This window comes from Loa loa (assembly GCF_000183805.2).
Source record: "Loa loa unplaced genomic scaffold supercont3.11, whole genome shotgun sequence".
NCBI classification, from domain to species: Eukaryota; Metazoa; Nematoda; class Chromadorea; order Rhabditida; family Onchocercidae; genus Loa; species Loa loa.
The window spans coordinates 126,498-149,222 of record NW_018108191.1 but is presented as its reverse complement, the minus strand read 5'-3'; the positions used below and the strand labels follow the sequence as shown (position 1 = coordinate 149,222).

The following is a 22,725-nucleotide window of genomic DNA, read 5'->3' as shown; positions in this document are numbered from 1 at the left end:
AGTGGTTGGATAATCAAACTCCAATCAAATCTATCTAAATGAAGCATTTAGTGCGAAAGTGTTTGTCCGGAGGTCGATTTGTCTTGTGAATACGCAACAGTAAGGGATATTAACCTTTATCGTGAGAAGAGATTGATAAAAATCCGCCAATGTCCGTAGAAGCGAAGAATAAACAGAAGAAGAAGCCGATCACCTTCGAAGAGGAGAGCAGCTCCAAGCCTTCTCGCCCGGATTTTGGACCGAGGTTATATATGTTAAGAAATGGGAATGGTTTACATGAAGAATTCAAGTATCGGAAACACACCGAATATGGTACAAGCATTATAACAAGATTAAACAGAATGATTGACATGGGAAATTAAGGGTTTAAACATAAAAATGCAAATTAGTTAGATAACAACAAAAAAGTGTGGGAAACAATTTTAAGGAATGTAGATATGGTAAGAGTGATTCATAGCATCATTAGCATTAATTTACAATGTGAATGAATTTATTTGAGGTTTCGTTTTCACGACAAATAAGTTGATTTCAAAGTTTTTGTGGAGAATCAAACCTATGACAGTGTGGAATTACTAACTTTTTATAATGCATACTGAAAAGCAAGAACTGTAAATATTGTAATCTTAAAAGGTCAAAATCAATAAAACTTCGAACTGTGATCATGAAGGAAAGAAAAATTACCTGTCGTTTCAGTGCCATGGTAAAGGGTACACATCACCTGTCCAAAGATCCATGATTTGTTGTTGAGTTGTGCGGTAGCAACTAGAGTTAAATTAGCTAAATACATGAAATCAGCTAGACATAAGCTGATAATGTAAACATTGGTGATAGAGCGCATGTATGGCTTAACAATGATGATAAGAATAATCAGTAAGTTAATACTGCCAACGGATACCAGAATTAAGTGAACTAAGGTTAAAAATAAGCGAATAGTTTGGATATTGGCATCGGGAAAAAAACCTGTGAAATTCATTTCAGCAACAGAGATGCAGAACATTGAATTTTTCTCGAATAATCCGAAAAAGAATTTGAAGATCCAAAGAGGATTTTAATTCGTTATAATCCGAAAAGTTGATAAATTACTCAGTTTTTAGTAATTGCAGCAAAAAATGGTATTGTATTAAAACGGTTGGAAATTCAGAATAAAGATGAAAGTAGAGGATAGTTTCGATGGGACGGTTGTTTAAGAAGGTTTAACCTTTTCCAGTTTCTTCGTTTTGATTATTGATTCTGCTTCAGTGACATGCCTTCTGAAGTAAATTTGTAATTTTCATTTTAACACCATCACATTTTCTTTTTTTCAGAATTCGGAACTAAAAATTTCTCGTAAAAAAAATTCAAGGAAACAGAGAATGATCTTTACCCATGAAAAACAATTAATAGCAGTTCAGAAGAATAGATTGGTTAGAAGTTATTTGGACTAGATTAAATTAAATTGGATTTAAACTGAAGAGGATTAATTGTATGCTAAAATTCGCCGCAATATATTACTGTCCATATCACATCATGATTGTATAATGAAGCAATTATTTTTTCTGAAATACGTCCTTCGTTATGAAATTTAACGAAAAGAACGAATTCCTTCTATGAAAAGCTACATTTCTGAATATTAAATGGGACATTTTAACAGCACATAATGATAAGCGAGAAAAATGCTAGAAGGAAATAAATTACCGATGAAATTTCGCGCCATCAAATAACTTCACCTCACTCGTTCAAACTTATTTATGAAAAATAAATTTGGCAAAATATGCTCTGGTTGAAAAAATAGCGAGAGGTAAAGAGATATGCATATCAGAATAATGAAATATGCGATTTCATGAAAAATGATTTTAAATGAAAATTTTTAATATCATATATTCAAGGTTTATTAATCAATATCTTTTCCATGGACACTCCTTGTCATAGGGAGAAAAGCTTGTGCTCATTATGAGGCTGCGAATATCTAATGATGGCTTATGCCTCTAGTAGGATCTCTGATGCCCGACAGACCTTAACTCAAGAGTCAGACAAAATGCGTCCACGAGCAAGATGGGCTCGCTAGCCTTTCGATAACTACGTGAACTACGTGAAGGACAACTAACTCCAAATCAGACAGATGAAGTTCGTTTAATCTTGTAGGACCATCCATCTAAGATAACAAAACCTCCTCTCTGAGGACTGTCTAGCTCGTTAGGCCCTGGCAGATAAACCTTAAGAGTAAAGGGTGGAGCATGATGTGGCGCTCTGAATCCTGTGCAGACTTCAAGGATACTCCCATATTTGTAATGTTTGCAGCAAGTGCGGATAGACCTCCCCTCCAAATCTTCGTTCGCGAAGCCTAGCCATGATGATGATGACTGGTGTTATTTTTGGAGGTCTGCAAAGTGTAAATTCAGATGAAATTAAAAGAATGATAAAGATTAGATCTAAACTTAGATTATCCAGCACTATCTGGTGGGTTAGTCAAAGTTTCTGAAAGGTTTTACAATTCAGTTGTCGATGTTATACGGTTATACATGCCCAAGTTATTGGCTTTATCTACACAGTTCGTTCTACTCATTTCTTCTATTTTGTATTTCCATAGGGAAGGAACTTGTTAAAATAAATGAAAAATAAAATAAAAATAAAAACTGTTCTCTTTCTTTCTTTTCTTCTTTTTCCCATGCAGGAGAAGATATGATAGAATAATTTGCCTAAAGCACACAGACTTAGATCTTCCCTGAACTTTATATCATATTTTTCGGTAGAATACAAAGATTTTGATAACAAGGGATTATTGAAGATGTTCCATCTCATCATTGGTGTTTTGAAGTGATTGAAAATTCATTCTCTTACCCCCTCAGAACTACATTTCGAGTATTTTCTGTTAGATTGGAAAAAGTCAACAACGAAATCGCTTAAAAAATATTGAAGTGCTTATTCTAAAATGGCTATTAATTGATATTTGCCTGTAAACCTGCATATGAGTGCTATTCCGATAACATACACTGCAAACACTGATCATTTACTTATTTGGTATGCATTATATTGTGTTGACCGAGGGATTTCTCCAGAAAATGCTGACAAAAACAACTTGGCAAAAATACAACATGGCTCCTGGATTTCAGGAATTGGTTTTATTTTTTGAAAAATGAATACTGTTGCATTTCCTTTTCAAGTTGAGATTCTTAAGCGAACAAAAATTTTAAAAAAAAGTGGTGGTTTGTTTAAATTATGCAAGAAAAGGTAAAAAGGTAAAACAAAAAGTAAGCAGAAATCTATTTTATAAGGAGTTGTATTTAAATAAAAAAGAAATTCCATTCATCGTTTTCTTGCCTATTTCTATCTCGAAATAAACAGGAAGGAGCAAATTAGCAGTATTTTGTTTGCAGTCAAAATTAATGAATTCTCTCATCTTCATTTCAAACTTCTTTTTTATTACAAATAGACACTTCCTCTTTGTTCAGTTCCAGAATTTTTTCATAGGAAAATAAGATTAGTAAAATCGAACTTGATAGTTGCATAACAAGACAATCCGGCATTTTTCTGTTGAATGTAATTCAAATAACGTATAAAGTTATCTTTTGAAATTTAAAGTTAGTGGAAACTAAAAAGTCTATCAGGACAAATTGAAGTTCACTGTATAATTGAGCGCTTCCGAAATACAAGTATATGATCCTGCTGAAGCAATCAAGATGAGACTTAGAAGTCGTTTTATGTAGAGGTACAAAGAAAAAGGATATAATATGAAGTGTCAAACAAGAATTGTTAATACAATCACAACAAGACTGTATTAACTGATATCAAATTAGTGAGCTTTGGCCACTCCAACAACTCAGGCCAAGCTTCAGTTAATAATAAAAACGATTGAGATGCATACCAAAAGGGTAATCATTTTGCTGAAGTCTCTCGTTTATGGTTGTTTGCTTATAAGTTTTGTAACGTCTCATTTGCCAAGAATTTAGAATTAGTGATAAGTTCCTTTTTCTTAAGAATTAATGATAAGTTCCTTCCATCATTCAAACCAAGCCAAGCCAATTCACATTATACATAAAAATCAAGAAGTGCAAAAAAAAAAAAATAACGGTGGTTCGATCTCTGTGAAATGATTATCTGTTAATTAAATTAGGATGAAAAAGAAAAGGATCCGAAAAGACACACTTCACTTTCATAACATTCTAAAAGAATCATAAGAGACACAGCTAGCTCAGCCTTTTCACTTTGCTAAAGCAGAAGTACAAATAGCTAGTGGCAACCTATTTTCCAATTAAGTAAAGGTGTCGCCTTTGTCACCTTCATGATTGCTATGTTAAGCTACGCTAAAGCAATACCGATGCATAATTTACCGTCATCCCCGCAAACCATTATTGCTATCGTGATTTGGCATATAGGCATTGACATGAATTTGTGTGGGAAATCCAAAAAGCTAGTTGATATTTTTTTTTGTATTTCTTCCAGTAGATAACTAACTTCGTATATGTATGTCACTAAAGTATGTCTTTAGAAGGAGAAGCTTTTGTTGAACTTTTACAGAGAGAGAGAGAGAGGGAGAGGAAGAGAGAGAAAAAGATTGAATGAAATGAAAAAATTTTTCGTTTATCCCTGTGCTTACATGAAGCACATAAATTAATCATACTTTTCATACATCATTTTAAAGTCATTGTAGAGAGCTGTTCTCCATTAGTTAAATCTGGGATAATTGAAAGAAAACCTGAAAGGTAAGGCATTAATTTTTTTTCAGTTAACAAACAGCCAGAAACGAGGAAAAAAGCAGTAAATATATATTAAACTTATCAAAAGTGCTATAAAGTAAAGCGAAATGTTGTAGTGCGCAGGAGAATTTTAGGGAAAGTTCGATTTTGCTAATAAACAAAAAGAAAATCTTTTTCCTTTCCAGAAATGGAAAAGATTTTTCATTCATTTATTTTCATCCATGCATTCTAATATTTACTGTTGAGCAGAAGTTTTTAAAATTTCCCGCTAATCGATTTCTGTTTAGTTTCTATCTTATTAGAATCTCAATCAAAAAATAGCAAAACGAAAAATTCGGAAGAGATCAGACAGCTATCAGAACAAGTAAATTAGTGTTTTCTATTGCAATTATTTAGAATGATTAATTGATTTTTTGTTTTGAATTTTAAATATTTTCTTGAGTAAAATTTTGTAAGGAGACATCTTCATGAATGGCAAAAAGGCAAGCAATAGATAGATTGCATTTTCAGCATGAAATAAAAAAAAGTTGTTAATGATAATGAAATGAACTGAACTGAACTAATCAGCTGTATTTATCTCCTCATGTAATATTTTATATTAACTAATTAACTTCGTTATACATTCACACTATCTATTCCAGCTGACTTATTTAAATATTTAAATTATGCAGTATGAATGCTCGTAAAGAGTTATTATTAGTAAAGTTCATAAGAAAAACCAAACTTCACTCCATTCTTTCCTTCTTACTATGTTTTATTCGTCTACACAATGAAGGACAAAAGCGCAGATGGAAGTGAATAAATCTGCTAAAGAAAGGACGACGGTCATTTGCATGTCATGTCATTACAATGGTTAACAACAGAAATGTGTTCATACACCTTTTTTTTGGATTACTTTTTTTTTACTGTGTCATCAATTTCAAATGCGAACTTTCCCCAATGGTCTTCAAAGAAAGACTTATTCAATATCCAGAAAATTTAAAGAAAGGGAATATTTATAAAAGTTATTATGAGCACAAAAGAACGAACAAAATTTTTATTTTCGAATAAATGAGGAGGAGTCAAGGTCAATAAGAGTTCAAATAAATACTGCAGAGGTTAAAGTCACCGGAAAAACTCCGATCTATTGAAACTGATCGAAAGAACAACAAACTCGCTCTAGCAATTCTAATGTTCACAGAATTAGACTGATACGAGTGTCTTCACCGTTTATTTTAAAAAATAATTCTTACAAATAATGAAATAAATATGAAAAAACTTCGCAAATTTTGTTCTTCAGCAAAAAAGAAGAAAAAGAGATCGAATGAAAGCTGTAACTCTTTTTTGAAGTCGTCTTTCAAGTGACAATTTTCGAAATTGCAATAATAAACAAAGCCTCTAAGTTGCTGTTGTCATAGGGGTTGACATTTTTTTCCATGATACCAAAGAATGCTTTCATTGCTGTTACATCTAACAGATGTGAGCCACAAAACTGCAAATTGCCTCACCCATATCTTCCGTTATTTAATTATAAAAACGTAAAATTATATTACACCTTTACTTGATTATAATTATAAAAGTGATAAGCAAATTTCTTGAAATATCATCTTACCTAAAGATCTACAGCGAAATGTGTGTTTAGCAAACAAAGAGCACAAACTTTTTAATTATAACAAATGAGTGGGATACCAAAAATGAACCTACCTGAGCTCAGGTAACCTTTGGAGACAAAAAAAGGAACACATTCGTAGTTCACTGTATTGATTCTTATTGATATCAGGAAAGTACCCGACGATTTTAAAATCTTTTTCATGAATTTCTGCTTGGATCTAAAATGGAAAATTTTTTGTAAATGATTTAATGTTTAGGTTGCGAACTATCTTTTTTGACCAATGAATTTTATAAGAGTTAATTACGTAATGACTCATTTGGTTGACATGCGCAAAAATCGTATGAGTAAACGGTTACACGGCGAAGGAAAATTACAGAATGATAGCCTAAGTGAGATGGATTCGCTTTATGGCTAATTGCATCGCATCAACAACCACAACATCACATTAAAACCAAAAGAATTCATATATGGCTTCAAAAACTGGTCCATTACGTAAACTTTACTCAGACCTTCTAGGAAGAAGCGTTGTTACTCTCCGATAGCTTCTGGTACTATCTGTTGTAATCTTGTGACCCTATTTGTTCTTGAAAAATAGATTGGAGGACAATGAAGGGTTCTATTAGCGAATTATTGCTTTGATCATTTCGCATTAATCTTCTTCTGGTTTCACTGTGTTTCTCTTCATCTGTAACAGTAAGGTTAAATGGTTAGCAGTCAATGAAGAAGCCAATAATTGAAATGTGGAATGCAGGATACTTTGAAGAAAAGACTTGTATCATATGAATTTAGGATGGTTTATTACATGTTAGATTGTCGAGATCATTGTTTCAACAGGTCTAATGAGGATTTTTTTTAATGAAAATAGGAAGTTGAAAAGAGGTATGAATGCATACTATTACTGAAAGATTTCTTTTATTAATTCATAATATTTATGACATTCTCTTGACTTTTGTTTTCTTGCATCACCGCAGTTGTGAGAAAAAAGTATCAGCGATGAAACGACAAGATGTGGTGGATGTTTCATTCTTCTGACCTTTCAAAAATTTTTTCGATCATGCATTTGTTTATCTGTTCTAAAATTATCTTACCCCTGTGAAAACTTGAAATCTGAAAGAATTCAGGTCGATTAAATTTTATGCTCGTAATATTTTAGAATTATAGCAACAGATGTGCAAGTGGGTCTTTGTACTGTGTACGGAATTCATTTCATTTCACATAACCTGCTTCGGAAATCTGTTTTCCGTTTTCGTTAGGTAGTATTGTTGGTCTTGACCGGCCAGTCCCTATTCCTTCTATTAATAATGCTTTGCAGTTTATTGTTTACATTGTTTAGTAAAGTATCAAAAAAGTGCCAAATGTGGTATTAAAGTTCGATCCACCACAAACCAGTCCAATCGTAATCGCTCATACAATGAATCAGGAAACTTAGGGAACACTGTGCACATCATCATTAGAACAGATACTTATCAGTGAGAGTTTGTGCTCCGATTCCAAGTTTTTCATTTAAAAATTTTTTTGCCTGAACCAACTTTCCCATTTAAATACTATTTGCTATTGCAATTCGCCCTTCGAGTCAGTGGTAATTTGCTGAACTCTTACTTTGCTAGTAAAACTGCAAATTTCTTTCAAGCTTCCTAAAAACCTTCGAGATCTCTGAGGCCAAACAGTAATAAATGCATTATCGAGGCAGTTATTCTCATCCAATACGTTAGTTAAAGATGATGATATTGTTATCAAAATCATTTTTATCTTTTTCGATTGTGGTTTTTTCAATGCAAACAGAACAAAGTGCAATCTGAGGCGGTATTTTTCTTTCTTACACAGATCTACTTTGACATTTTCCCCTGTGTCGCCGATTTGTTGATACGGAAATGGTGTCAGTATTGGTTCAACCGAATTCATATCTATAAAGTGTTTTTGTGTAAATTGTTGAGATAATGTTCTTGTTCGGTGACGTACCTGTCACTAATGAGCCTCAGTAACTCACCAATCTTATTGATAAGTGGATGATTTTATGACCTCTCCTCACCCTCCTATCACCTCCCCCCTCCTCCTCAATTCACTTATTCCTTCTCATGTCCAAAATCTAACAAAAAGCTTGAATAATGCAGTTTTTTAAGAAAATTTGAATTTGCAGAGCATGAAAATCAGATGAAAATAAAAGAAATTTGAACCTGTTTGAAAATTCATTTCTGTATATTTTTTTTCCAACATTTGAACTTCGTGTGGAGTGCTTCGTGCCTGTGATTGTTTGGGAAGTGCAGATAAGTCAATAATCCATCATTGAATGCCAGGTGACACTCTTTCTGCTCTTTCTGCGGAAAAAAAAATGTTTTGAGCTCACTGATCTTTTCCTTTTCTTATAATTCATTTCTTGAAATAACACAACTGTCTAAGTAACAATTAATCGCTAACTAGCTGAAGTTTCACTTGTTCAGGATTAGAAAGTTGTCAATCAAATAGTCCCACCACAAGTCGCATTGTGCTGAATGTCGCAAATTCTAACAGATATTTTCCAATTTCCATATCTCTCTAAATTTTAAAAAACAAGGTACAAGAATCTGTCGTATATTAAAAACTTTGTGCTTTCTAAATTATTCAATCCGCTTTCTAATGATGTTAGTTAATGAAACTGTTAAATATACAAAAGATTTTGACGATTAGGATTTTAAAATGACACTGCTATGGAGACAAAGTAATTGATAATAACAGTAATTTGACATGATAAGAGTTTTCGATTTAGAATTTCCATTCTCCCGATGAGACAACAGGAAATTAATCCATTAAACTTGGTACTTTCGAGCCTACCAAACATCAACCAATCGAAACTAAGACGTTTAATTTCGGAAAGATTCGGTTAGGTTTCGGAGAATAGGCTATTCCCACTTTACGGATCCAGATATATTATATAGGAAATCTTAATTTTGAATGAGTAAACTGCACATTATATATAAATACGGATATACACTGTCCTGAAGATACTCCTCCAAAACTTGTGGGCAGTTCCGGAGAGACGAAGCTTAGCTTCGAATACTCACTGATTCGACTTTTGATTTGTAATTAAATATTAACTTAGGTGGTCATACCTTACCGAACGACAGTGTTAGATGGCTAGAAGTGGTGAGAAGCTTTAGCCTATTGAGATTACAGTAACTTCTAGCTCTCTTGCGGACCTAAAAATTTTCATAAATTTCATAGAAAATGTTAACTAGAGCTTCCTTCACTAGTTACTTAGTTGTTTCATGCCTGAATGGGAAGGTGGCAAGATTTCCGACTGACTAAAGGGGTGACAGGTATGGATGACTAGGGAGATGACAGTCTGGAATTTTGGAGAAGTGCCGCTTGAATAATACCGTGTGACAAGAATTCGTCCAAATGTTCCTGTATTTCTGTTTACATGTTCTGTATTGCGTGATTAGTTTCTGAAAAGTACGCTAACGAGAGTAACAAGTTCCTCATTCTTTTCACTGACATTCTGGAGATGACCATCGATAATAAACTTTCCTCACCTCTTCCACCCCTTCATCTCACTTCCTCTTTTTCTCTTTCTTTAGATCGTTACATCATAAGCGAGTGGTGCACATATACACACACACAGACACAGACACACATGAACACGCACACACACAGACACACACACACACACAGATACTCACACCTCAACAAATAAGATTTTATTTGTGTGCTGATCTAATGTAGCTTTTATTTTTATTGATGCCATTTTTCATTCAAAGTATGAATACGTCAACATCAGTGCATTTCTTGAGATAGACTTCTTTGTATATCTTCGAATTTATTAGGCCATCTGCGCCGGAGGCATCGTGTGAATTGACCTCGGTGACATTTGGCTACCGCAGTAGATGCAAGCAGTAAATGATGGTACAGTTGATACTATGCTTCATGCTGAGTGCACAGATGTGGACGATAGCGTAAGAAATGCTGAAACCCGCTCGGCTCCCGGAGATCTCGAGAAACCATCTTCTTCCAGGGAATATCATTTCTCCCGTGATGGTACTTCCTTTTATCAACTTCATCTAAGACAGCAGAGTGGTTGCTAGTTGCGTGATTCATCCTCCCTTTGATTATTTGTTCATCATAAAAAGCTGCACATTGCCTTATTTTAAATGTATTTAAAGTATAAAATCAATTCCTTATTACAGCTATTATTGGCAACAATCCGAAAACTTCACAATCTCCATCAATTAGTGTCTTTGATGATAAATCTCCACCGTCTGAACAAGGGGAGTCCAAAAAAAGGCCCGCTGGACATTACAGGTCGGTTTAACCCAAACAGTTCCAATTTTTCGGGTAAAAGTTTGACGTTTGCTAGTACTTCTTGCGTATATCGTCGATTGGAACTATGCAGCGTTAAATGAAATTTAAAAATTTGGATAAAGTCATGTACTTCAGTCATAAAAATTATTAAACTTTCGATTCAGAAATTACAACAATGGTTTTGCTTCGGGTCCACCATGGCCAATGCAAAAACGAGAAAAGCCTTGGTCAACAGTATGTGTGTGGCAAAAGCAACAACAAATCCAGGCTATCGAGAAAGAGATCAATGTCATGGCAACAGAGTCCTTGGTTGGATTACGGAATTGGAGGTTAAAATTTCTGTTTTTTCCTTCTGTTATACACTTTTAAGAATATGTTATACCAACCAAATAATGTTTCAAAACCTTTTTTCCCTGCAATTTGATTGTGATCATTTTTGGCTGCAGGAAAATAAAATTAAAGTATCGCCTTTTTCTTTTAGAAGCAATGATCTACAGCTACTTCAAATTATTTTTTCCATGTTGCATTTCAAATATAGTTCCCAGGATCCAGTAAACTGGATTGCTTCAAAAGCTAATTTCTTAACTTTTTATATCCTGTGATTAATGACAACATCTATAAATAATACAGATCTATGAGTACAATATGAGCCCCTTGAATCCAGCGCTTGATTAAATTGATTATGATTAGAACAGCTTCGATTTAATCACGAACGCAATAATTTAATAGACTCCCTTAAGCTATGGAAAATGATATATCCTACCTTAATTCAACACCATCTATTCTTTTCCCGGCATTGAAATACAATACGCGTTTAAGTTTCATTAAAACAGTCATCAGTGTACTCTCAAGTATTTCAGACCTAAATGGTTACAGCGATTTGGTAGAAGAAATTGGATGTTGCTGTGGATGTGTTGGTTTTGTACAGTACAAGGATTACTTGTGAATGGTTTGGTTCCTTCGGCGATAACTTCTATAGAACGAAGATTTCAATTCAACTCATCAACTATAGGTCGTATCATGCAGGTAGAGATTTATCAAGTAGTTGTTCTGAACTTACCTTTCTCTATCTCTCTCTCTTTTTCATTATAGTTTTAATAAAGATAATTTGCTATTAAATTCTGCAAAATTTATTCATCCGCATTGTAGTAAGATTTCAAAACTTCTTTTTATAGTTTTACGATTTTGGCTATGTACTTTTGTGTATACCTGTCTCTTACTTTGGTGGACGTCACTCAAAACCGATGGTGCTTGCAGTGGGGTTATTACTGATGGCATTAGGCAGCTTTATTTTCACAATGCCGCATAATTTCTCAGATTCATACACTTCCACCTATAATGCTCATGAACCGACATATAGTAAATGCGATCCTTCACATACTTCTTTCGGTTAGCATCGTTTTATTTCATTGTTACTGTCTTTTTTTTGGAAGAAAAGGAGTTAACTAGACGTTTTGCGTATAACTCTTAAATCGACCCGTTTCTTGTCCGAATATTTCCTGCAATGAATGAGTTGGTAAATAGTGAAAACTATTAGTAGTTGATTTATACCACTGCTACTTGATATTAACATTTTGGATTTTCTCAATTAAAAAGACCATAACGGAAATAATTGCTATAATCTTCTTCAAAACATTTCTAATACATTTTGAATGCTTGGAAAATTGATATTTTTAAATGTCCTTTTATTGTGCTCGGTAGCGGGTAGTTCGCCTTGTAATCCCTCTTTGTCCTCTTTCGATTTCATGGGAAGTACTTTCATGCATAGAAGTTTTGAAATATGCAGTAATAACAGTAACTGTTTATTAAGTTGGCAAAATATATAGGCCGAATCGTTTCCAGTTGTTATTATTAACTTTGGAAAGTAAATTTTTGCAGGAGCCAGAACAAAGTATGCTGTACTGAATAATTCATTTTATTCACTAATGTCAGCAGCTAGTGCTGAAGCTTTACGAGGGTGTCCATCTCCCGGAAATCAGGTAATTCATTCTAGATTGGTAGGATTTCATTCCAGGCTTTTGGGTTGTTCAAGAAGTAGTTTACTCACAGCTTCAGTTTTTTAGCCCGGTACTTTTCGATACGTGCTTCTGTTTTGTCTTGGTCATTTTCTTCATGGTATTGGTGCAACACCATTGTTTACCCTTGGTGTTAGTTATATCGATGAAAATGTTGGCCCAGCTCTTTCTTCGCTTTATCTTGGTAGTTTTGAGTTCTAATCTTTTGATGTTTGAAAACATTTTTATACAAATCTGCAAATTATGTGTTCAAAATTCAAGAAAGACACGAGGCATCAAAGATGTTGTCGACTATCATTTATTGGGAGATTGTACGTTTTACTGTACCATTCTGTATTTTGAAACAATAAAACGTTTTTTAATGGGGATTATAGAGTTATTGACTAAATATCACTTAAAAAGTTACATCAGTCGAAATCAAAGTGGTGTATTTGGGAGAAGGTATGATGTCTGATTATTAATTGAATGTGTTAATTTTTACTCTATTTTTAGAATAGAACTATACTAGTAGGTATCATTACCACTTCAGGTATTTTCTATGCCTTTGCAATATTTGGTCCGGCTTTTGGGTTCCTGATGTCTAGTTCGTTTTTGCGTTATCATACTGATTTCTTGCAGTCAGAGCTTCATATCAAGTTAGTTTCCTTACTTTTAATATACCTTTATTCAACAATGTTTCTGTATTTTTACTTACAGGATATATTTTAAGGATTTTAAATATCGATGAAACCGACCCAAAGTGGGTGGGTGCTTGGTGGATTGGCTTTCAGATAGCTAGTGCTCTGGCTTTAATTGCCGTTTTTCCCATATTGGTTTTGCCGAAAGTTCTTCCGGAATCTCTTAAATGGCATCGGTGAGTTTAAATTTTCTGCGGCATTTAATTTAAAAAACACGATTTAAAAATCAGAAGTCAGCAGCATAAAAACGTTTAATATACAGGATAAACTTATCAACATTTTGGCTTTGTTTATAGAACACGATTACACGAAGAAACAATAGCTGGTGCAAAAAAACGTACTCCAGAATGTTGCGGTATTCCGTCTGCAAGCAAAACAGCTGCAGTTTGTGGACCTCTTTTACCACCAGATAGTGAAGGTAAGGCAACTTCTTGCGCATATGGTGATCGTGTGGTGTCAAACATAGATAGTATTGACTGTTATAGTATCGGAAATTAAAGCTTTCACGGAGTTTGACGATCATTTTAGACGACGAACTAACAACGATTTCAGAATTATCAGCAGTATTAACTACCGGAATAGTTTCAGGCAAGTCTCATTTCTCATTTCTTAAGTTTTATTAATTGAAAAATAACCTTTCTAATCTTCGTGATAAGGGAACCTCTTGGAAAAAAACTGTGATGTAAAATTGAAGACGTAAAATTTAAAATTCTTCAGATCCCGTGAAAAGTCTAATTTCCGATACTATAATATACGATAGTATTTAATCAAATCGCAATCAAACGATTGCCGTACAAGAAGTTTTATGAATTTACTATAAATTTCCTTTCTTCAAACTTCACAATCTTCAAAACGTTGGAGAATCCTCATGAATTCATTAATTATCGGTTATGATAGTATTGCGGAGTGTCTGGACTCCAAATTAAATTCCTTAATTTCTATTCAAAATTTAGTACAAAAGAGTGATCTTTAAAAGGTACGACAACTATTCAAACTATAACAATTGGAGAATCAATGCCAGCACTACAAAATAATCGCGGCCCGATTTGGTATCACATATGGCTTGATGTTCGACATATACCTATAGCTATCTATAGAATAATATCAAATGGTAGCTATATGTTCATTACTTTTGCCATGGCTGTTGATGGTATGTTTCGAAAAGTTTCATCTTTTTTAGATCATTTTTCTTAATGTTTTTTTTTTTAGATTAGCATGAATTGAAGTTATTTGATTATTCAATTATCGTTATTTGTCCAAATATTCCTTGCCCTCCGTATTTATATATGCTCCGTAATCCATATTGCTTATTATTTTGATTGTCGTGTTCAAATAAGATTTTCTGCTTCTTGTTTTTTGCTCCCTTCTTTTCACGGATAAGGGGATAGGTTGTCCATTGAAAGCGTCGCATATTCTTCATTGCTTTCGATTTACGATCTTGATAAATTGATTCTTGTGTTTTGTTGCCAGTTATTCTTTGCCATTCTGTTCTTTCAGTGCCATGATTTTTTCGGAAATGTAAGGACCTGAAATTTTTCAGACACAGTGCTTTTTTTTAATGCAGTAAACCTAATAGTTATCCGAAACATTTGTATCAAGTTATCTTTTCTTAAGAAAAAAATTGTTTCAACTTATAAAACACAATATTTCAAAAGCACTTACCGACGTGGTTACATCTTATCAACCAAATTAGAGCCATGACAAAAAACAACACGACGCGACCCATTATTTCACATTTAATGCATATTTCTATCCTTATTTATAAATGAAAATCAGGCGTGGCATGGAAATATTAATCTTTTTGTTCGTCATATTTTTTCATTCTTTCGCAGTTTTCAAAATTTTAAAATATTGTATTGGATATCTTGGTATTATTCGAATTGTTCCGTTAGAAATATTTATTCCTTCAGGGTTTAATAGTTGTATGAAATTTTTGGAATTTTCTAAAGTATAATAAAGAATTAATGCTTCTTAAGGAAAAAGGGATGGATAGATTCAAAAAAAAGTGGAATGCCTAATGCTGCCTAATTGTTGCCTAAAGTATCTGATTGTTCGACGTTGGGGAATGGGGTGAACAACAAGAGATATGACCTTAATTTTATGTATGCTCCAATGATTTTTCAGATTTATTTGTGCAAAATTTGCAGGATTCATTATAACGGGTGCATCGACATTCATGTCAAAGTATCTCGAACGACAGTTCAGCGTTGCACCAAGCAAAGCAAATATGTTAATTGGTGTAGTTCTCATTTATATTCCAAAAATTCGAACTTGCAGCTTATTCTTCTAATCTCTGAAGGTCTCTCAAAACTAAAACTGTTTTCAGGTTGCATAATGGTTCCAATGGCTGGAATAGGTACAATGTTTAGTGGTTTTATCGTTCAGCGGTTTCGTTTGAGCTGTGTTAAAACTTTGAAATTTTGTATAGCATTGCTAATGTGTACGCTTATCTTGTCACCAATGTATCTCGTTTATTGTGATCACGATCCGCTTGCTGGAATTGAAGAGCATTATGAAGTGGACACGTGAGTTTGTTTCTGCTTCAAAATTTTCTCGTTAAATTAGAACTCATCGATATCCTAAACTTTTTAGATCACTATTGATGATATAATGAAGTTTTTATTGTTATGTTTATACTTTCTGAGGATGAATGAGAAATTTTGCTGCATTTGAAATTGTGCACCTTAAAATTTGAAGAAAACTAGTTTTTAATTTCTTACCATTTTCTTACCAGATTTTAAGTTTTCAGCTTTAATATCACTCCGCAGCTTTTTCACTTTTTACTTGTTTAATCAATTTTCAGCACTTCAAATTCAAATCAGAATAATAATGCTTCGGAAATATTACCTACTCTAAAGTCCATTTGCAACCGTCATTGCGACTGTGTTTCAAGTGAATATCATCCAGTTGTGCTGAATTTTACAGTGACAAACAGATCTCTTTCTATTCACCATGTTTCGCAGGTTGCCAACAAAACTATGGACCGCTCAGAAAGGTTATTTTGTAGAATCTCGTTTACACTTTAACTGAAAATGTAATAGTACCCTATAACAGATGGATTTACAGTCTGCTTTGATGGATATTATGATAAAAACGATAAACTTAACTGATTTTAACTAGGCCTTGAAATAATTACTTTCAAAATGTAATTTTAATGTTCATTTCAGATGTATTACAACTGTTCATGTGTACCTGAACACACAAAATTTGGATATAGAACCGTCAAGAATGGAATGTGTGAATCGAAATGCAGAGGGCTGTTTGGATTTCTTGCCCTGTTCGCTCCATTCTGTTTTTTCGCATTTGCTGTCGGCGTTCCTTTAATTTCGGTAGTATTAAGGTATTGTTAGTTTCGAAACTTTTAAGACTAAGTCAGAAAATCTGGGCGATGTTCTTAGTCTTACTTTAGTAGTCAAATTTTTTTAGTACAAATAGTTGATAGACAAATTTGAGCGGTTTTTTTTTTGCACTAACTTTTTATTACGTACGCTATATATGCAAAAATTATGGAGTAAACTAATTCTTTTTTAGAACAGTTGATTATGCTGAGCGTTCATTCGCACTTGGAATTCAATGGATTCTAGTAAGAGTTATTGGTACCATTCCTGCGCCAGTTCTTTTTGGATGGATGTTCGATGTGTCATGTATTCGTTACAATTTGGATGTTTGTTCTGGCAAAGTATGCTACTCAGACTTCATTTTTTTCTTAAAATTTCACCAAGTTCTGGTTTTTCACTTCCATAATTTTCAGCAAGGGAGCTGCATGCTGTATCAAAATAAGCTTTTGGCCGATCTTTTTCTTGCTTTCAGTGTAATTGGTCAGGTAAGTTTTCTTTACCGAACAATTTTGCTTTTAACTTGAACAGCGTTTCGACAAAACAAACAATGATCTGTCAGTGTTTTAAATTTGCAGCGGATATTGCTATTGAAGCTATTTAAGTGGAATCAAAACATTTCTGAAGTTGAAATTTAGGTACATTTCAGACAATCGCCATGGTGCTCCTAATTTGCACGTTGTTGTTTTTCTCATCTCAAATGCGTGATGACCCACTGCCAACAGAAGCAGTTATTGAGAATCCAGAATTGAGTCAAGTTATTGAAGAAGAGGCAGGAATGGCAGTAACGATGCGAACAAATATTACCTGAAACAGCTGGTGACGAAATGAACTCAAGTGAAGATTCATCATGCACCATGAAGTAAATTTGATTTTGTGAACTCTGTAGTATTGGCTCAGGTTTCTATATCTTTATATTCAATGATGCACATATTTCAGGCTAAGCATAAGAGAATAATTTAGAACGATCAATGGTTCTAACTCTGTCAAATGTAGGATTTTTCTCGAATGTAGATTTCTTTTAGGTTTCCATTGCTTAATTGAGAAGGAGGCTGTCTCAAACATCCTTCAGGAAAACAAATATTGATACCATTGAATAGCAGAATATTCATAATGCCAACAATTTTTTAAACTGGATTCTTGGAAGGAATTTACAAGTGGAACTCATTGCAAGAGATTCATAAAACGATCTTGATGCGGTACTGATTCACTTGTTAGACTTTTAATTTAGTTGTTAGTGCACTGATAATTTTGTATGTCTTTTCTGCTTCATCATCTGCATCTTACTGTGATTTTATCCTTTTTATTTATTACAGATATTTGCTGCTTATATGTATTCGTGTGCATTTCAGTGCATAAAGCATCATCTTTCTTTCCACTTCTTTCTTAATTATTCATAGTGATGTGGGTGCATTATTAAATCTCTAAACTGAAAATGAATCCGATATCTTTCTCATTTTCTTGTCTTTCTTTTCAAACTGCAATTTGCTCCTTACAAAAATCTTTTCAAATTTCGAAAATTTCTTTTTTTGAGTTTTTTTTGTAAAGAATTTCAAATCCTCCGGAAATTTTTTCCTACGACTTTGTTTTACATATTATTGTCAGCTCAATATCCAAAACTTCCTCATTTAGAGATTCCAGGATTCCAGGAACAAGCATAAAGATGGTTTATTGATTGTTTATTGTTACTTCCCGGTGTTCCAAATGCTTAGCTAACTTATCTCGTGTATTTGTTATTTAATTATGAATGATCGAGTTCTGGACTTGTTTTTTAAATTCCAAGTTTTATTTCTTGTAATTATTCAGTTTCTTCTTTTTCACAGAAGGCTTTAGAAATTTTTAAAGATTCCTGGTATGTTATTTAATTTTTTTCTTTTCATTCATTTCTCTATCTCTATGTGTATTGTGTACGGATATCATAGCTAACTTGAAAATTAGAGCTTCTTCTTTTCCATATTGCATTTGAGTGTTGCATATCAGTAAATCGATTTTAAAATAATATTTCGGTTTCCATTTTTAATGAATTATTTTCAAATTTGAAATTTCTACAAAATATCATTTTAGTATCTTCGATAGCCCTTGTGTACATATACGCTCTTAAGGCCGCAAGTTGGATCACTGTAGAGAAATTCTAATTAGTGTTCCAATAAACTAACTATATCTATTTGCTTTGCTTGAATAGTTCTATATATTGTTGCATTATAACTCACCAAATGCAGCAATGCAGAGTGCGGTATAGTATGTAAATTGCCCACATTCAAAAAATTAATTCTGGAAAAACCGAAAGGATGTGATTATAAAGAGTGGCAAGATTAGTTATGGTTTCATTGTTTTCTTTAGCCAAAGCTTCATAGATCATATTTAATTGTTACAGGTTCTTCTTTGTAGTAATTGGACATACCAAAAGTCCTTGCAAGTGATGTTTCACTTTTCACATGGTTTAGCCGTTGGATTTGCGGGTATTTCCTGTCTGGGTTGATTTAAGCATTTCTTACAGCAACACTAAGTTATTTAAGTCTCGCACGACCCGATGTCACTTGTTTTTATCAATTTGCTCGAACTCAAGCTATTCGTTCATTTTATTATCAATGGAAGAAATATCCGGATGGTATTTCCAGTCTTTATTTTTTTTCTTTACTAGGCGTTTTCTAACCTGCAGTTAATGATTAGCTGCTTGGACGATCAGCAGCTGTCATCGATGCAATCGACGTCCGAGCTTGGTGACTCACGGAAAAAATTAAGACAAGTGGAATGCTGTGTACATGGCCGACCATGCGCTATTGCGTCCAAACTATCACGGGTGTTATTTTTCGTTAGCTATAAAATTGATAATGTGTGACAAGTGATCGATACATAGATCAAAACTCCCTTTCTCTTTCTTGCACTTCAAAATCGGTATGCAGAAGTTCGAATCAGCTGTCCCTACCTTTCATATCTTTCATTTTTGAGAATTTTAATCAAGAGATTGCTTTTTCTCCGAGACTATGTCTTTGTTATAAACTCTACATGTATATCTTGATGTGGAGGAAGAGTTCAGGAGAAGGAGGAAAAAGCCAACCATGATTCTTCATCAGGCTCGCACAACTTGACAGGATCTGGTTACAAAAGTTTTTTTGAGAAGTCTGAGTCACATGTGAACCACCATGATGATAGCTCATACAAACTGCGCAAGAAGATTGAACGTGAAGGTATTCTTATTCACGAATTCACTGGACAGGTTAATTTTCTGAAGCATAAAGGTGGAGAAAGTGAATTTTTCGCTAAAAAATAGGTAATGCGACGATTTTGTAATTTTGGCACACGTATCTCAAGAACACATGGAATTCTCCGAGAAAATTTTCGAAAGAAATAAAAATTACAAAATGTAAAGTGTGGGAAGATTTATCGTTCTCGACATATTACTCAACAAATATCACCGTTTATAGCACTGGACGTCCCGGTAAGTACATGGAATTTCGGTGCATCTCACTCATCGACCTCTCCATTCACTTCTGAACCGATTACACGTGTGTCTGAAGTTGAAGACGTGGGATTGCTACGTATTCCCAGTAAAGAAAGAGTATGCTATTATTGTTGTTAATTTGGCTTTTCCCAATTTCTCAAATTCTTCAAGATGTCCAAGTCTCTAATTTCTTCAAAATTTCTATTTTACGGCCTTTTCGAGTTCTCACATTCCATAATGGTAATTTTGGAACTTTAACCGAAGAAATTTTAGAGATCCCATTGATAACGTCCTGTACCAGTGTTCTTTTTTAAAGCGAACTGTTAAGTTCCATGGGAAATTGAAGCGAAGGACATCTCTTCTAGACAGCAAATACTTCTACAGAGTTTTATCGTAAAGCGTTACAGCATACTGGACATAGGGCAGAACACCTAGGTCTGTCTAGAACTATGGATGCACCACCTATTGGCCAAATGAAAAAGCTAACTACTTCAAAAGAAAGGCATGACCAATATGAAATGATGCGCCCGTAAGCATTTCACCTCCTCTTTTCATGAATCATCACATCCACTAACTCCATGCTAAATATTGTCACTTGCATTCACTGGTTGTCGTTAAACCCATGTCTCACCTCACTTCATATCATAAATGTAGCCGAATTTTTGTATCATGAGAGCTGTAAGTGGCATTGCAGGACCACTCTGGCACCACCACCTATGTCCAAAGAACATGCAGTGCGAACAACGCGGATACACGGCTCAGCGGAAGTGTCACCATCAGTGGAAGCCTACATTGGAATATTGACCGCAAAGCAAGCTGAGGAATATATTATCAAGCCCGCTTCATTCAAACTCTACCATCTGGTGGAACTTCAATTCTCCAACATCATATTGTAAGAAAAGTAAGCCAGCCTGATTAAAAAGACTGATTTATTCATGTCTAACTTCTTTCAGATGCCGAAAATCGATTCATTAAACGACGTATTACCATCGCTCGGTCTTTACATAATTTATCGAAGTGGTACAGGTCACGTGTAGTACGCTTTACATTACTTTCATACGATGCCAAATTAATACTGCTTTTGGAAGATTTTAGTTGCATTTAAACAAGTGAGACATAAGTCTTCGAGAGAATAATGCAACCAAACACACTACATCTTCTCACAGTTTAGAAAAGCTTGATTTTCATAGAAATTCGCGCTAAAGTATGCTTATAAAGCTAAAGTACAGTATCTTGAGCATAACCAATGAACAGGTCTATAATAAGCTTTGTTGTGCATTTCATCATTATTTTTTTCAAAATGAGTGGTCGAGAGGTCCTTGTTAAACGAATATTAGCAATGGTGATCAGCTATGACAAAGGATTTGACGAAGTACATCCAAGGCTCCAAATTTATACTAATATTTTACTGTGGAATTATTGGGAACTGGCTTATAAGTGCTGAGAGTTTTAAATTGCGCATAGTTCGAGTACTGAAAGTTCTTTTAGTCATTATCCAATCAGACAACGTCAACAACATCTGGATTACTCGAAGACAAGATCCAGACATGCAGTACTTACCAGTCTCCAAGTTAGTTGCTCCCAGCGAGAATTCTTGGAATCATAGTTTCTTGTCATTTCATGGAAAGAAAAAACATTAGTTTAGGTAATGATTTTGAAAAAAATTCAGGACGATCAAAAATACAAAAGAAATGTCAAAAATACAATTCGATGCAAAAGCTAAAATTTTGATTTAATATAATTGTCATTTGAATTTTCTCATTTTTTCAATTTTTGAAAACATTTACTGGTCTGATCAAATACAGTAACTTTATTTTTCCAATTGTAAAACCTCAAGATACAATTCAATGCTGTCTAGGTAGAATACGGCGATCCAATGGCACCATGGTTTTCCAACTTGGACGTATTGGTCAGCTATTACAACGTTTACGTCCACTTACATGATGTGGACGGCGAATGTGTTGCAGACATATTTCCAGTTAATGGAATGCAGCACAACAGTAAATCGTATCAGCACAGATTACCAGTGTTTCACTGATGATACTCGAAAAGCTTTGGTGTACGCTCTCTAAATCACTCTACTGTTTCATGTTTATGAGCAAAACTGTGAATCAAAATTTAAAAAATAATAGTCTTAACAAATATACTGCCTAAAACAGCCTTTCTTTTTTACAGAAAATCAATAAATCTATATTAATGCAAACCAATCCTCCCAGACAATCCATCAGGAAAAATTTGTGTAAGACAACTGTTGGGCCCAATAAGTTATGTACATTATATCATAAAAACATAAATAGTAAACACAATCGAATGGGATTGACTGAAAGTCATCTCTATCCGAAGCAAGTTTGTGTGACGTAGTGTATGTGATGTGTATACAGCATACGTGTATCTGACATCTGAACTGTATGGGTGTGTTGTATGTGTACGTAACGCAAGTACGTGAAGTATGAAGTATATAAAGTATGAAGTATGTGAGTTTGCATGTGTCTCGGCGTGTTTGTGATGTACATGTAGGAAGTATGTGATACACGTAAATGTGACATGTATGAGAAGGAAATGTTTATGGCGTACGTAGACTAGCATACGCATATGCGACGTACGTGTGTCGCGAATTCCGATTCGCGAGACTCTAACCATACAAATATATAATCAAATAAATTTCCTATTGCAAATCATTTAACCAATTTACATTGTTTAGAATTATCTCCCATATG

General features: G+C 34.0%; 5 protein-coding genes across 5 annotated transcripts; 4 read left to right on the top strand and 1 right to left on the bottom strand.

Moving 5' to 3' along the window:
• Positions 1-7,815: 7,815 nt before the first annotated feature.
• On the bottom strand, positions 7,816-8,166 carry LOAG_04795 (hypothetical protein; the record flags this gene model as incomplete). Its single annotated transcript, XM_003140332.1, has 2 exons — positions 7,816-7,876; positions 7,907-8,166. The coding sequence occupies 2 exons, from the start codon at positions 8,164-8,166 to the stop codon at positions 7,816-7,818; spliced, it is 321 nt and encodes a 106-aa protein (XP_003140380.1).
• A 1,892-nt stretch (positions 8,167-10,058) lies between these two features.
• On the top strand, positions 10,059-13,729 carry LOAG_16637 (sodium-independent organic anion transporter; the record flags this gene model as incomplete). Its single annotated transcript, XM_003140331.2, has 10 exons — positions 10,059-10,275; positions 10,425-10,539; positions 10,704-10,868; positions 11,400-11,565; positions 11,715-11,928; positions 12,418-12,518; positions 12,603-12,738; positions 13,084-13,189; positions 13,264-13,407; positions 13,528-13,729. Exons 1-10 carry the CDS (start codon positions 10,125-10,127, stop codon positions 13,727-13,729), a joined length of 1,500 nt encoding a protein of 499 aa, XP_003140379.2. The 5' UTR covers positions 10,059-10,124.
• Positions 13,730-14,204: 475 nt separating this feature from the next.
• LOAG_16636 (organic anion transporter) lies at positions 14,205-17,377 on the top strand (the record flags this gene model as incomplete). The annotated part of the gene is made up of 8 exons (XM_020449285.1): positions 14,205-14,381; positions 15,379-15,468; positions 15,558-15,756; positions 16,035-16,194; positions 16,399-16,571; positions 16,763-16,910; positions 16,983-17,054; positions 17,216-17,377. The coding sequence occupies exons 1-8, from the start codon at positions 14,246-14,248 to the stop codon at positions 17,375-17,377; spliced, it is 1,140 nt and encodes a 379-aa protein (XP_020307201.1). The 5' UTR covers positions 14,205-14,245.
• Positions 17,378-19,228: 1,851 nt separating this feature from the next.
• Positions 19,229-21,045, top strand: LOAG_16635 (hypothetical protein; the record flags this gene model as incomplete). The annotated part of the gene is made up of 6 exons (XM_020449284.1): positions 19,229-19,366; positions 19,604-19,754; positions 19,992-20,125; positions 20,374-20,537; positions 20,703-20,871; positions 20,962-21,045. 6 exons carry the CDS (start codon positions 19,229-19,231, stop codon positions 21,043-21,045), a joined length of 840 nt encoding a protein of 279 aa, XP_020307200.1.
• A 263-nt stretch (positions 21,046-21,308) lies between these two features.
• Positions 21,309-21,952, top strand: LOAG_16634 (hypothetical protein; the record flags this gene model as incomplete). Its single annotated transcript, XM_020449283.1, has 3 exons — positions 21,309-21,380; positions 21,497-21,578; positions 21,867-21,952. 3 exons carry the CDS (start codon positions 21,309-21,311, stop codon positions 21,950-21,952), a joined length of 240 nt encoding a protein of 79 aa, XP_020307199.1.
• Positions 21,953-22,725: the final 773 nt, after the last annotated feature.